The sequence below is a fragment of the Neofelis nebulosa genome, chromosome 1, assembly GCF_028018385.1.
Source record: "Neofelis nebulosa isolate mNeoNeb1 chromosome 1, mNeoNeb1.pri, whole genome shotgun sequence".
NCBI lineage: Eukaryota > Metazoa > Chordata > Mammalia > Carnivora > Felidae > Neofelis > Neofelis nebulosa.
The window spans coordinates 229,493,860-229,510,411 of NC_080782.1; the positions used below are offsets into that span (position 1 = coordinate 229,493,860).

Below are 16,552 nucleotides of genomic sequence, written 5' to 3' on the forward strand. Positions count from 1 at the left end.
CGTCCCCTGCCTGTGGCATGCAGGCATGACATGATAAATTCTAGAACACACGGTTCAAACAAAAACAGCCTTATTCGATAACATTCATGTGATGAGCAGTTATATTCTTCACCATCACCTGCGTTTAGTTCCCTTTAAATAAAACACAGACTAACCCAAAAAGTGGATTATGTGGGAGAAAACAACAGGGCCGTTTCCCTCTGGTCACCGTTGCCCCAAATCCCTGCCAGATGGTCAAGCAGAGCAGCTCGTGTATCAGCAAATTACGGAACCTCATTAGGACCCTATTTCATGTTTTTAGATGCCACGGGCCTTTATATGAGGTGATGTTGATTTCTTAAACTTGTATGACAACATAATGAATGCGTGTTGGTGAAGTGTCCAATGAAATGTGAAACAATCGGTGAATTCTTTGCATATTTTATTTTTCTTTTTTTTGATTTCCAACTCACACACATCTGGCATATTTTACATCTTTGCAATAAAACATGGTTACAATAGCTTAAGGAATTTATATATCCAAAATATTTCACCATGATCTCAAGATGAAATGAACTTGTCTTCCAGATGTTCAGTATCCTCCCAATTCTAAGCTACAAACTCAAGATATTGCTTACAGCCTGGTGATGAATAACTTAATCATTACGCTGATTCCCCAGAATTTCAGAATCTCATAAATACAAACAACAATGAAGAAGGAATTCAGTGCTAAAACTTACTAATACAAGGTGGATGACAAATAAGTAATCACATCAATAAATAATGATATGTTTCTGGTGCAAAGTGCCAATACAAAGAACCCATTATCTTGTTTTATCTTTTTAAATAAATGACTGCAAGTGAGTGTAAATTCTGAGAAAATCACATTCCTGTAACATGCCTCATAGCCCTACCGACACAATATGTACATCTATGACGATACAGTCACCAAATATACAAAGAAGAAACATGAATAAAGTGTATATACCCCTGGGTGTATAACTTGATCAGTACAATGTATGGAAAATCATTTGACACCCATCATCTTATATCATAAAAGATGAAGTGCCTTAGGCTAAGAATGTGGCTTTAGGTGAGAATTTCACAAGAACCTAAAAGAATAGCCTCAGTTATTGTTATAATAAAGTCTGGCTTGTTATTAAAGAAACTAAGCTATTCGAGAACCAAAGAGAAAAAAAAAATCCAAAAATAGTTAGCATCAGATTCTCCTCCCCTAATGTACACACACTAAGCCAGCAGGATGAGTCTGGAAGAGATGTCCAGGAGTTGGGAAGTCATTACTATGGAACCAATGGGCGCGACTTCTATTTATACAAGAAAAACCGAGACCTCATCCCGAAGCCCCCTTTCTGCTGTGTCTTCAAATTATGAAGGGTAGGGCTGAATTTTCTGTGTCTAAAGTAGCAAAAATGGCAAATAATGGCTTAGTATCCAAATGCTTTATGAGCAAATTTCACTTAGAAGGGATGAATTTAGATTAAAAAGTGCAAACCATATTTTGGTGAAAATGTCAAAAATTACTGTTTGAGCCCAAATTCAACCCTTTCGTGCAAGCTGTGTCCTTGGACGGATCTTTCTGTTTCATAGTCTGAATGCACCTGTTCCATCGAGACATCAGGATTAAAGAACATGCAAGTTGTAACTCCACAATAAAATTAAGAAACGTTTTGTTCTTTATACAAGGTTTTACTTTTACAAAAGTATCCCTTTAAATAAGATGCATCTGATGTACAAAGTATCAAACGTGTTTTTTTTTTTTTTCTCTCAGCTTGAAAAGAGGCTGGAAATGGGATGCAGGTTAGGTTCAAAGCTTAAACTTGGTAACAACTGGACACAAGGTTCCTCAGAATTGTCAAAAGTCTCTTGTGAAGCGTCCTACTACCTTTTCTCAATAAACAACAATATATGAAATAATTACCAAAACATCTCCTAATTCATATAATTTACATGATATAAGCTTGCTTGGTAGCAGCTGGTGTTCAGTCGTGAAAAAACACACAAAGTAAAATGGCTGCTGACTACAATGTACAGCTATTGCTGGGTGTGATGGAATGTACAAACGGAGGTCGATGTAGACGAGTTTTTTCCCACCAGAGATATTGCCTTTCCATGCAGCACTTGTGCTCTCAGCTTTAACTTGGCTTTTGGTTCTTCACTTGTCTTCAGTATCTGTTCTGATGCTCATAATGCCACCGGTTAAAATCTATATTAAAAGCTACGATGCTACCAGAAGCCATGCCAGTGATCAGAGTCCTGGAAAAGCAGAGATGGTGGTTAAGAGCGATATGAAATCACTGATGTGGTTGCTGCTTTGCAGTAGATGGTATCATGGTCTCTAAGTTCACCAAGTCTTGGTTTTGTGTTCACTGAGAGAGGGTTACAACCTATTCTTGGTTCTCCTGAGAGAAGCTGAATCTCTCCTGCTCACACCTGAACTGCCAGACCTGAACTGCTTAGCTTTTGATCGGACACTTCATCAGATAAACGCTCTGGGTGTGCATCTTCAATGTGTGTACATGGCTTACATGCACGTGTTGCTGTTCTCACTTTCCAGGGACATTATAAAAGGCAAACAGAATTGAAATTAGGGATGAAATTAAAATAGAAATAGAAACTTTGTTAGTATCTTTCGTCGCTCCTCTTTGGAGCCCCCTGGCACTACTGTGACCTTGCAGTGCTCCCATCTACCCCCTCTCCCGGTGCCCCCTGAATAAAGCCTTTCCTGCCCCCTCACCCTCAGGAAAAGTTGATCCCTTCCCTCTTCTGTTGGGTTGTCCCCGCTTCCCTCATATACAATTATGATTATCTGGTAGTGCTCAGTCGATGACGGTAGTAGCAGATGTTTGCTACACGAATACATGAGCGACTAAGGACGCCGGGGAGAACACTTAAACTACTTAACACAATTTCAAGTACCTTATTTCAAAAACTTTAGAAACACTCATGTATGTACACATAAGTACACAATAAAGCATTCCCATTTACTCATGAGTATGGACGACAGCATTTTGGAATACTCTAATAATCGCCTGCTTAATTTTGCTTTCTGCACATCAAATATCCCTTCCCCAAACTGAATCAAATTGCGTTGTTTTTCCTGATGACGTCAGTACCGTTTTACTAGATTGTGTGATGCTTTGTTAAACTTGTTATATATGCTTTAATATTTATAACATTTTGAAAACAATATTTTTATAAAGAATACACAGATGGTTGAAAATTTTGGCTAGTAAGCTTTTCTTATTTCTGTTAAATATACAGCAAAAATAAGAGAGAAATTACACACCACATTAAGATTATCGAGTTTAAAAATTTTTAAATGTACGATATTCCAAATATTCTTTTCACTTTATAATAAACCCCAAGGTGAATTTTAGGAAACAGTAAAATCCTGTTGCCAACTGAGGAACCATGGAAAATCAAATTAATTAATTCCCATACCAATTCTTTTTTTTTTTTTTAATGTTTATTTATTCTTGAGAGAGACAGAGACAGAGTGCGAGTGGGGGAGGGGCAGAGAGAGAGGGAGACACAGAACCCGAAGCAGGTTCCAGGCTCTGAGCTGTCAGCACAGAGCCCGACGCAGGGCTCCAACTCATGAGCTGTGAGATCATGACCTGAGCCGGAGTCAGATACTTAACTGATTGAGCCACCCAGGTGCCCCTGTTATTCTTTTTTAAATGTTTATTTATTTTGAGAGAGAGAGCACCCAAGTTCATGAACAGGGGAGGGCAGAGAGAGGGGGAGAGAGATTCCCGAGCAGACTCTGTGCTCAGTGTGAATTCATGAGCAGAAATGAAGAGTCGGATGCCTAACTGACAGGTGCCCTGTTTTGTATCTTTTTAAAACAGGCCAGCTCTTGTCTACACTGAGCATTCTGCTGGGAACTGCTAGCTACAAGTATGACTTGAGCTGAAACGCACCTCTGCTGAAACACACGTGTCTCTGCTTTCCAGAAGGGAAGCCTGTGGACCCTGAGACTAAGTGAGGATCTTCGAGCAGGGACGTTAGTGGGAACAGTCCTGTTTTGGGCAGTGTCTGATGTGCCTGGTCTCCCTCTGACCCATTCCTTCCTTTCTTCCCCCTGCCTTATTCTCTTCCTTTGTTTTCATCTTACAGGAATCCTTTCCTAGAGCACTTACTACCCTCCTCAGTTTACCCTTTTCTGTGCTAGCCTTTCTTCCATCTGGATGCTGGAGACTTATTCACAGCACATTTCACCCTTGGTAGAAGGTACAGGACTTTCAAGGACAGTTCTCAAGTGATTACATTTCTCCTTCATGTGGCTCACCTCTGGTCATGGGATAAGTCCATTGCTCTAATGCCAGCATCACATCCAGGGTAAATGTACAGCTGCTTGAAGTCACAGGCCTGCCAGACCTCCACCACACCATTGTCCCCTCCGGTCACCAGGTTCTGGCCATCGCTACTCAGGAGAATGGCCTTCAGAAAAGGCAGAAAAGCAGCCATTTCTCTCAGATTTTCCCAGATGGTCAATGGTCATTACTGAAAAGCACTCAATTCAGTTCCCTCATAATTATTTTCTACTTTTAGCCATTTGTCCAAGTTTTCTCAAGTGCAGTCTACAAAATTTCCAATGTGGAATTCATCAGAGTTCTTACATAAACAAAGGATCTTATTAAAACCAATTAAGGTTACAAAATAACAGACGTCCCAAAGAGAATATTATCAATCTAATCCGGGAAGAACTTGAGAATTAAGTAACATGATGTTCTGTTAAGTCTGAATATCAACAATGTCAAGACTTTCAGAACAAACGGCAGAGGCATCATTTCAAAACAGCTTTTAATAATGATAAACCAACAAATACAATTCACTTATGAGCGAAGGGCAATCTGGTACATGTACTTTTGGTCTAGGGTTCTGAAGATAAGATTCTTTGACAATAAACTCACTTTTAATGTCACGGGGTGTAGCACTGCTTACAAAAGAGCTGAAGAAAAATCTCCTTAAGGGTCTGACCCTCATCAAACAAAAGCTGTCATCTCTAAAATCAAATTCACAGAGTTACCTACTTGGGACTAAATGAACTTTGGGTTTGTTCAACGCATCAATCTACATGAATTTACCTGCTTTTAAAACCACCACACATTTCTTTATCTGGATACCAGAGAAACTGTATTATGGATCACTTAATGTGAGATAGTCGATCTTCAATCTGATGGCTTCAGTCCCTGTTTAGCACCGAACATGCAGACCTACCCGTGTTGAATCATTGATCTCCATCTGAGCCAAAAGTTTCCCATTAATGCTGAAATTGCTGAATCGTCCTCGTTCATAGTATATGATACAGTGGCCTTCACTAGAGACGGAAATCAAGCGCGGGAACAAGCAGTTCTCTGGTCCTTCAAGGGCTCGCAACAAATCTCCAGTGATGGTGTGGACAAGGCAAGGACCCTCTGCAGAAGGAGGATATCAACGGCCAGAGTCACTCATAATGACTAGTCACCTATGGGTTCTTACAAACACACTGACCCTAACTGGGTACATACACTCAGATTTGTGGAAGGAGGCAGAAAAGAAAAGAGGTACACTGGCGGGAGCCAGGCACTGATGTTATATTTGAACAGAACAAACACAGGGAGCTGTGTCTTCTGAGCTGACCTTCTCAACTTTTCATCTAGGGAAATACTTGGTCTTCTTCTACATGAGATAATATTCTTAAAAAAGGATACAGTCCATAGATAATGTGAGATTAAAACACTGTATGTACCAAAGTTTTCTCTTAATGCGATTTTAGAAATGTTTCTTCAAAGTTTAGAATTATCCACACAACTGTTAATTTTCTTTAGTTTCATCAAAACTTTAACATTATACCACATAAATATGTTCCTATCATAATGAGTTTCACCTTTTCTACAATTCATACATAAAATGTAAAAGGCAAAGTTAAGATAACTAATCAAGTGATTCAGACTGTAAAACAAGTGATTCAGAGTGTAAAAACACTTTTTGTCTTTAAATGTGAATAGTGAAGTGAGAGAATAAAAATAGTATGGGGGGCTGACTTATTTTGCTCCAATTTTTTTTTTCTTCCTCCTGGTAGAAATTGTGTTGATAAGATAAAAATTTCACTAGTCAAGTTCATAAAAATAACTGGTTAATATAGCATGGTATTACCTGCCTCCCAATCAAAAAAAAAAAAAAAACTCATAAAGACAGCTAATGAATTATATTTTTCAACTGACTCCAGTAGGTGGGAATTTTATTAAACAAGTGGCATTGTAAAGCTATACCTAAATTTTTACTAAATAGATGTGCATGATAGAAAAGACAGAAAATTAGAAAGAAAAAGAAAACAGCAATCATCTCTAATATCACCCATCACCTATACAAAATTAATGTTTTCTTCTATACCTACCATGTGTCTGTATTTTCCTTTTCCTTTTTTTTTTTCCTTTCACTTTACAGGATAGGATAATATTACACTTATCGTTACTTATTTTTTAGTTAAAAAGACATTTATTGAAAATATCCTATGTGTCCATAGGGTTATTTACTCTTACATACAAAAGTGAAAAACACTGTCGCTACCTTCAGACATTACATCTATTCTCCACAAAGCAGCCAGGATAAGCTCCTGAAAACCAAATACGATCAACCTTGCTTAAAAATCTCCAGTGAGTTCCCACTACACTCAAAATAAGAGGAACATCGTAAGTTCTTGTGCCACTGGTCCCCGGCCTGCCAGCCTTCTCTCTAACTCCGCTGAGACAGCATCTACTCGGCCCCTCTGGTTTTCTTGAAGTTTTTCCTGAGCGTTAGGCTCCTTCCTGCCCCAGAGCCTCTCACAGTGAATTGGTGTCTGATCCAGAATTAGAATCCAGGTTTCCTAACTTTTCTTGAAACAACGCTTCTTTCACCAAAAGTCAAAAACTCCAAGTAATCATGTTTCCTTTCCCATCGACCTCAACACAGTCCCGGGCCTGATGAAGGAAGGGGCTTCTGGAGGGAGGGGGGGTCCAAGGCCATGTCTGATAAGCAACCTGACTTCCCTCAGGGCCCCCACGGCATCATGAATATCTTCCCCCATCTTTTATAGGTTATTTTTAATGGCTGCATCATAGGGATGTGTTGCAGTTGAATTTACCAGGGTTCTGGCTAGAGTGCTGGTGACCACAAAATACTACATAAAATTTCATATATATTTGATATTAGTACTAGTAAGAAATAATAAAACAAAATAGTTGCAATGAACCTAGGGATTACATTGTCTATACAGGGCAATGTCTATTTCCTAAAGGAAATAAATCATAAATCATGGTTAACTTGAGAAAATAGTAGTTTTTAAAGACTTAAAACAAAAGAAATGCCTTCTGACCTTTAGCACCACTGATAACAAGTCCAAGTTCTGCACAGACAGAAACACAGACAACTTCATGGTCATGGCCTGTGAGGACAGCTCTTGGGGCAGGATAGTCACCTGCAAGGAAACAGCAGCAGTGGGTTACTACAGACCAATGGCAGAAACGAAGAGCTACACCACTACGTCAAACATTTACAATAATAACCATGAACATCTATTATGGGCATTTACTAGCTGTGTAACCATGAGCTGGTTGCTTAACCTCTCTACTGTTTCCTCATCTGTAACCTACTACTTCTGTAAAACTACTACATGGGTTGTTCAGATGCCTAAATAAGTTAACAAATGTGATGGGCTTACAACATTATGACAGTGGTGACAGCTATTCTTTTCTTCCTATTGTTAGGAAACACACCAAGGCTGCCAAGGTATTTATATGCATTCTCATTTGGAGATGGCAATATTCATAGGAGGTAGGTACACTTATTATACTTATTTTATGGCTAGAAACCTAAGGCTCTGCAAGGTTATTCAATCTGCACAAGTTCATACAGCTAGTAAGTGTTGAAGCTGTCTAATTTTGAAACCCATGCCTTTACCCATTTAAAAATTTTCCCTAAAATCTCCAACAAAACAGGATGACATGCTTTGATTCTGAGGTGAGAGGTAAGTAGTAAAGAAAAAAAAAAGAGATGATCATCTTAAGTTTCCACTTGACTTAATAAAGTCAAACCTAGCTAAAAGTCCAACTGCATTACGTGCCATAAGCATTTTCACTGCTAAGTGCTTTCACAAACATTAAATGGATGACTTTTAAGTGAAAGGCATTCTCTGAGGAGACTAGGAGCTGGGAGTATAAAGAGGAGGCATAAGGCATACCCTGAAACTCTTGACAACTCATCAAACAACCCTGGCCTTTCCCAGGCTTTCCAGTGGAGGCACTCGACAATGCCAAGTGTGGAGAAGAACAGATTGTGTTCGCAGAGTACAAAAGGGATCAAAAGATCTCCTTGGGAAGAGAATATCAGACTATCTGGTGAGTAACCTGCCCAAAGACTGTGTGAGAAGGGTCAGCAAAGTTGAGAGGGCATTATGCCCAACATTGTCGTATGGGGGCAAACCGATTGGAGAAGCCAGTTTGGGACAGAAATGAGGGGTCTCTACAGGCTTGGGTGCAGACATGTGAAGGAAAAGGAAACAACAGAAAGTCACAGAGGCACTGTGGAAGGTGAATGGGTAGGGCTCTGAGTGGTTCTGTTTGGTGGATGGGAAAAGAAAGCCAGTGCTGGTCGCCTTGGGCATATGTGAAGGCCTAAAAGATTCACCGAAGTGAAATTCTGCTGAAGGTGGGGCGATCAGAAAGCAGGATGCGAAATACTTAGTAACAATACAATTTGGACTTGAACCACTGAATCAGATTCAACAAATATTTATCAATGCCTTGTAACACCCCGGTATTTCCATTTTTCATTAACATCACACTTATTAATGTGTTACGTTGCCCATTTCTTTCTGTCTTAATTTTTAAACAGTTCTAGCTGACTCCTATTGTCTGACATTGGTTTAGCTGGCTGTGTTGTTTAGTTTATTCTACAGTATCATCTTAGCAAAGAGTTGATTAGATTATTACTATTTTTTATACTCTTTATGTATATTTCATCTTAAGCTATCAGTATTATTGACCATTACTTTTTCTCCTTGAAAAGGCATGTTGGAACTCGGTCGTGTAACTGCAACTCTTCCAGAATTCTTGGTATTTCTCAAACTAGGGTCCCTGTACCCTGAGGTCTGTGGATATTTTCTTGGGAGTATAAAGTTCTATGAAAAATTTTAAATTTCAGGTTTATAATTTGATGACACACACACACACACACACACATACGTTTATTTATTTAAAATTTATTTATTTATTCTGAGAGAGAGAGGGAGAGAGAGAATCCTGAGCAGACTCTGCACTGTCAGTGTGGAGCCCAACACGAGGCTTGAACCCAGGGAATGTGAGATCATGACCTGAGCCAAAATCTAGAGTCAGATGCTTAACCGACTGAGTCACCCAGGCACACTGATACTCTAAAAATATTTTTTCATCAGTTATAAAGATGAGATCTCTTTTTCGCTGTCTAACTTCTATGCTGTGGCAATTTAAAATTTACATATGTTTTAAAACTTAAGATGAACTAATTGATTAAGTCAATGTTTCTCAGACTCGTTTGTGGGGTCCTAGAACACATTTCTCAAAGCCAGAGGTTATTTTCGTTTCATTTTGTTTTTGTTTTTTGGCGTTAATAACAATTTTGTTCTCTTTAAAAGGGATCAGTGTAACAGTCAAGTTTGATGAACACTTCTGTAGATTAATTAATTTTTTTTCTCCAGGGTCACAAATTCTTTTCAAGTTGGTAGCTCCCACAAAGTGTCCTGATCTTCCTTTGTTTTTAGAAATAAATAATTCAAAGAAATCAATTACATATAAATATTTATAGCACATGCATGAAATTAAAAGAATGAAATACATTCATTTGTAGTCACCTTCTAGCTTAAGAAATATAGAACATTACTAGTAAGTTTGGTCCTCTCTTTTAGACTGTTTATTTTAAAAGTTGTATCTTAAAAGTTCTGTTTATTTTTCTCTTCTGTTCATTCTGCCTCACCCGGTTATTGAGTTTGTGATTTTTTATTTTATTTTATTTTTTACTAAAACATTTTTTAAACGTTTATTCACTTTTAAGAGGCAGAGAGAGACATAGCATGAGTGAGGGAGGGGCAGAGAGAGAGAGGGAGACACAGAATCTGAAGCAGGCTCCAGGCTCTGAGCACAGAGCCCAACGTGGGGCTCAAACCCACAAACCGTGAGATCATGACCTAAGCCGAAGTCGGATGCTCAACCCACTGAGCCACCCAGGTGCCCCTGTGATCTTCTTTTAAATGGTGCTTGAGTTCCTTGCATACTGGCCTGTTTTTCTCTGTAAATCCTATTCTGGATGGCGTGCCCCGCGCCCCTTGCACCCAATTCTTGTCTCTTAGAGAGCCACCCTGTGCTTTGGGGTTGACACTGCTCTGAGAGTTGTCTCCTGGGCTGCAATGCCTGGCCCTCATTGTGGAGGGGGCAGGATGGGGGATGTGAATGTTCAAGGCCTGGGAATCGTGCCTGCCTCCTGAAAGCCCCTTGTTTGGCACTGATGTGGCCTGTGGCACTGAGCAGCCACACTGGTTGTCCAATTCTATGCCCCACTGCGGCCAGAGGGAAGGCAACAATGGGTCTGGGAAAATTCTGGGAGGAAAGAGCGTAACTAAGACACTTTACCCTGCAAGACACACAACGCTCTTCCCTCTGGTTTGCCAATACCTCCTCCTTCAGACCTACCCATCTTCTGTCTCTCCAGGAACTGCTCAGTTTCATGTGAGCTTTCTCAGATCCATCAGTTTCCATTTTGCTTTCGAGGCATCTCTTTGATGGAGTATGGGAGGAGGGGGATGGTAGCCCCAGAGAGCGTGTCATCTTATTCTAAGTTTATGTACATTGCATAATGTGTTTCAATATTGGCAAAGTGTCGATTTATATTTGCCAGCAGTCCCAGATTTGTCTGAAACATATTTATAAAATTATGCTTCAAAGAGGCCCTGAGTTCCTTGGTAAAATGAGAAGTAACACTTTCTGTGTAATATCACCCTTAATTTTTCTTTTCTTTTGAAAGGTTTATTTATTTGGAGGGAGCGCACATGCATGTGTGCGAGTGGGGAAGAAGGGGCAGAGAGAGGGAGAGAGAGAGAGTCCTAAGCAGACTCCACACTTAGTGTGGAATCTGAAGTGGAGTTCGACCCCATGACCCTGGGATCATGACCTGAGCTGAAATCAAGAACGAGAAGTTCGACCGACTGAGCCACCCAGGTGACCCTACCCTTAATTTTTCTAAGTGATTATTTTGTCTTGCGAGAGACTGGTCAAATGAAAAATCCTGAAATTATATGCTTAATAAAATTTGCATAAAGTAAAGAATTTTCTAAACTTTTCCCTTATATGCTACAGAAAAAAGTAAAAAGCAATCTACTTCTCTTGCAGGGAATTGAAAAACATGTATAAAACTATTCTTTATGTATATAATATATTTTCTATTAGGAAATAAGGTTTTCAAAAGTTTGCATCTGATTTAGAAAGTTAAAAAAAATTTTTTTTCGTGACAATCTCCCCAGATCATTTGAATAAAGTGTGGAACAGAACTATTAGGGGATATTGTTTAGGGCCTCTGAAAGCATTATTTCCCGATTTAAAACAGAGAAAAGAAAAAAAAAATATTATGCAGGGGGTTTTGAATTGAGAAACCTGCATCGGGGGAAAAAGCATATTTTCCTGCCAGGGACATTTCACTGCCAGGGACAGATGTCACACACCCCAACAATCATTCAAAATCTTGGGAATATTCTGTCACTGTCACATCACAATTGATGGATGTAGCTGGGGGTGAAAGGGCCCGTGCACAGGGAGCGGGAAGGCGCAGGTGAGCCCCCCCCATCCCAGGACCGCAACACCATCGCCCTCAGCCCCCAGCATTTCCTCAAACAGAAGAGCTCTTGTGTGACGGAATTGCCGTGGATCATAGAGAACAAACATGCCGACTTTGACATTGCTTATAGACAAGTATTTGGAAAGTCCAAATACAAAAGGCTTATTATAAACAGATTCCATCTCATTATTAAGCAAAAGCCATTTCAATATTTTCCAAAATGGATGATGAAAACAGTACAAAGTTATTAGATGCTGTTATTCACATGGAACTGACGAGGAGAACTTTTTCAGTGAGATGGTCTCTGCTTTTAGAGAAATGATCAAAGTAAAGATACTCATGGTTCTTATTATTTTAAGCCTTATTTGTGGGGCGACTAGTATGCAGGGGGAAGCTTTGGTCCTTCTGAATCAAGAGCTAAACAAAAACAGCAGAGTTTCTACAATCTATGATCCTCAGCACGGTTCTACTGGAGTCAGAAGGCGAACGTCTTGATGATGTATGACCTGATTTTATCTACAACCTTTGTTAGGTCATGGGAAACAGTATTTTCGTTCATGTTTATGCCTACATGAAATAGACGTGAAACCCCAGAAGAGGCATTTTAATCACTACCTGATTTCAAGGTTTATTCAAAAAAATTGTTAGGCAATTGTCAGGATCGCTCAGAAGAACTGTGTCCATGAGGAGTCCCTTACGGAGAGTGTCCTCACAGCCACTTGCAGAGGTCTGGCCCAAGTACCAAAAATGGCTGGGCCCACATTTTCCACAGGCCAAAGGTGACCCACATAAAAAACATCACCTGGGTTGGAAAACATCCCACGATATGGTTTCATTTTATTACATATTCACTGAAAAATAGAAGATAGATATGCGCCTGTTTATTCATTCATTCTAAGTTCTTCTTGTCCTGCAGAGATGACACAGACCACTTCTGAGCCCTGCTGTGGCAGGGCAAATCTCTTCCCTTTAAGTCCTGACTCTGTATCCAGGTCAAGGCACATTAGTATCCTGCCTTTACTTTCCCCAAATAGTCAACAGTATAACCCAAGGGAGTAGAGCTTTGCATAATGCCCAGAGACACCCCCACTGCCTCCTGGTGCAGATCTGAAGCTCTCTGACCAAGAGATAGTATTAGTTACTCGTGTGTGTGTGTGTGTGTGTGTGTGTGTGTGTGTGTTTAATATATATTGCTTTTGACCCAAGCCAAAGAGCCTCACAGCCTCAGTTCCAGGAAAGGAAAGGAAAGGAAAGGAGAGGAGAGGAGAGGAGAGGAGAGGAGAGGAGAGGAGAGGGAGGGGAGGGGAGGGGAGGCAAGACAAGGCAAGGCAAGGCAGAGACCAAGTGGCAAGTCAGTCCCCTTCTTAGTCACAAACCCTACAAAGTGTCCCAATGGTAGGCTAAGGGGATAGGAGGCTGAGAAAAGGAAGTTACACTATGGACATCAGTTTTGAAAGTCCTAGGAGTTAGAGATTGTTCACATATAACTCTTCCCTCTAATACATTTAATAAGCCCTAGATAAGGTCCCTTGCTCTGAGAAGTGCGGCAAAGATACACAGATGTTAAAAATCTCTGGACCGTTCTTTGTGCACGCTTTCGCCTGGTACAATACCACTGGTTAGTGGTGGTCATGGAGCTGGGCACCAGGGTAGCCATATTCAAAGAAGGCTGGATGCAAACAAAGACAGGGATACGATTTGGCAGATGTTTAGTGACAGGTTGTGGCTGGCAGGAGGGTCAGTGTCCAGAGCTGAAGCTCACACAATGGGAGCCCAGGGAAGGGATGTGTGCACAGCTGGAGTCTCCTTTTCAATGGGCTTCTAGTTTCAGTCTGCATAATGCTTATATATGAGCTAAAAGACTTGTTTTTAAAAAGTGAAATTGAAAAGGAATACTAACGTCTTATGTATATTACTCAATGAATATTTGTAGATGGGATTTGAAAAGATGAGCAGTAAATTCTCTTGCAAAGTTTCTTATTGCTGTGATTTTTAAAAATGTCATATGTATGTATCGGCAAACTCTCTACAGAGCACCTCATATGTGGTATAAACACTAAAACCACACAATTTGAAAGCAAATTGGATTTAGAGCTGAGGTCCCAGTGTATTTTAAGTGTCTGTTGAAGAGACAACAATGTTGACTTGCCCCTCTTGTGACTATCTTGTTGGAAGCTACGGCACGTAATGAGAAATGTCAAGTCCCAAGATCAATGAAATTTTGGGCTCCAGGGATTCAACAGGAATAGCATTGATCCTTTTAAAGAACACCAGTCAGAGATGGGTTGTAATATATTGCAAAGAGGGGCTCGGGAGGATAAGCGGCCAAGTCCAAGATACCTACCTGACAAAAAATTCAATCAGCTTTTAGCACAAATTGCCTGCTCTGCTCTCCTTTCTTTCATGCAGTAGTCTGCTTCCAATTAAAGTGTGCAAATTAATTTTTATCACTTCCAAATTAGTTTCAGAATTTGTGCAAAAGAGTGTTTCAGATGAAAGCATCTGTCCCTCACATCTCTGCAATTCGTTATCTAGTCAGGGACCTATTCAAATCTCCAAGAAAATTTTCTATGTTCAAAGTCACAAGTTTGCAAGAATAACACTAGATATTAGTATTATAAAATATATAATAAAACAACCATAATTCAACTGCAACCTATGTTACACAGCATTTGCCTATTTCTTTAATGGTCTGAAACTCTTTGTAATAATCTGTGTACAAATTTTCATGGTCTTTGTGGAAAATTCATTAAAACTATGAAAATAATTAGGAAAAGACTATTTCTGAGACGTCTGAATTAGTCACGATAATATATTTGACACAATGAAACCATAAAACTCTTTCTGCACCTACCTAAGAAATCCACAAACATTAGAAATATTTTCTCTGTGGTAGCAACAGAGCCACCCATTAAAAAAGAATACAGACAATGCGAAAGAGACATAAATATATTAGAGAGCCACTTGAATTAATCTTGAGCAAGTGAGTAAATGGATCCTATCATTTTATGTGGTGCTGAATATACATCTGATTCAGCCTCTGACATACAAAGCAATTCAATGTCCTTACTACGACCAATCCCGGGATTCTAACAGCTACTGGGATATTATGTTTCACACTAGGACTTCCCCCTTCAAGTCTAGGTTAATATATACAACCCTCAAAAACGAAGGGCATTGTGTCACACACTTTAATATGAATTTAGACATAACGAGCTTTTTCGTCTTGAGTAGCAATGCATTGTAAGATAGAAAACACATACGGCCTGGTTCTCTGACCTGTGAATTGGTGGCTAGAACAGATTAAACTGGGACAGAAACAAAAAATCCTTTCCTTTCGTGCTGTGAGTTTTCTGATGGCAAGGACTATGTTTATGTCAACACCCACGGCTGATCCCTGATGTGACCGTCAGTTCTGTGTGTGCAGAGGCTGCCTTTACAAACAGTGGCTGGACCAATATACGTGGTCTCTCTAGTCATGCATATATGTGCTGCTAAGTTGGCTGTTTTAACAGATTAGGTAAAGTCATAAATCGGTCAAGTCAATCAAGTACAAAATATGACCAATTCTTAATCTTTTTTTACTATTACAATTATTCATAGGGTAAGAAGCTGATACTAGTTTTTACATAATTATCAATTTGTCCCCCAGGTGGAAGACTAAACATTTCATAGTATAAGACCAAACATTATTATCTGATGGCAATTTATGATCCGTGTAATAAATACTCTATGTGTTTAGTACGTTCAAGCAGAAAAAGCAGTTTGGAGATTAGTACAATATAGGTTTTTGTAAACCACAGGTCAGAGACTTTGACTACCCGGCATTCTCAGCTGCTAAGGCAGGACTAGCACCCAGGAGGCACTCAGTACATGCTTGTTGCTTGACGAACACTTCAGGTGATCATGCTGTTTATTCTAGAAGAGCAATTTTTCACCTTACATTAAGGATGATGGATGAAATAAAGCCTTATGATATATGTCCATATTAAATGTCCAAGCAAGTTTTGACAGGGTGGGTTTTAGGAAGTGGTTTATGTTCATAATGATGACAATAGTTTTGATCAAAAATAAATTCTTATAAATGGAGGCAATAATAAATAATATGCTTTGATAATATCCTTAATTCCTTAAGGATAATCTTGTCTTTACTGAAAGCTTAAATAAAATGCTGCATTTTAACAAATACAATGTTCAATGTACAATATACAATTGTACAATGTACAATATAAATATTTTCATTTAGAGAGCTCCATTGTAAGGAACTATAAACAGTCTAAATATTACTATATTTAATTTTTCTTGATAACTGATGGACCAAAGCTACAGCAATTGTTAATTATCTTTTGGCTTAAAAGATCATCAGAAGATAACATAAAGTAAAGTAGCTAACACAGATAATTACTTAAATTTAACATTAAAACTCTTTACCTCATAGCAGTGCAATATATAAAATATCTTATCTTGGCTACCAGCTGGGAGCTTTTAAGAAATAAATCCTCTTTTTGGAAATATCATTTTCATCATTTCTGAGCTTCATTTTGAAGATTTATTGAAAGAAATTTAAAACACTACTCTGGGGGCACCTGGGTGGCTCATCTGGTTAAGCATCTGACTGTTGACTTCAGCTCAGGTCATGATCTCGCAGTTCGTGGATGGAGTCCCGTATCAGTCTCTGCACTGACAGCACGGAGCGTGCTTAGGATTCTTTCTCCATTTCCCTCCT

The 16,552-nt window shown here is 39.3% G+C and overlaps 1 protein-coding gene across 10 annotated transcripts in view; it reads right to left on the reverse strand.

Moving 5' to 3' along the window:
• Window positions 1-404: 404 nt before the first annotated feature.
• Window positions 405-16,552, reverse strand: part of NBEA (neurobeachin) — a 681,254-nt gene continuing 665,106 nt past the window's right edge. For all 10 annotated transcript variants that reach the window (XM_058687599.1, XM_058687578.1, XM_058687548.1 and 7 more), the window contains 4 exons: window positions 7,343-7,444; window positions 5,224-5,420; window positions 4,292-4,443; window positions 405-2,253 (listed from right to left, as the gene is read on the reverse strand). In XM_058687599.1, the coding sequence (XP_058543582.1) occupies window positions 2,163-2,253; window positions 4,292-4,443; window positions 5,224-5,420; window positions 7,343-7,444 (542 nt within the window). In that variant the 3' untranslated portion in view covers window positions 405-2,162. The remainder of the gene's footprint in view (window positions 2,254-4,291; window positions 4,444-5,223; window positions 5,421-7,342; window positions 7,445-16,552) is intronic.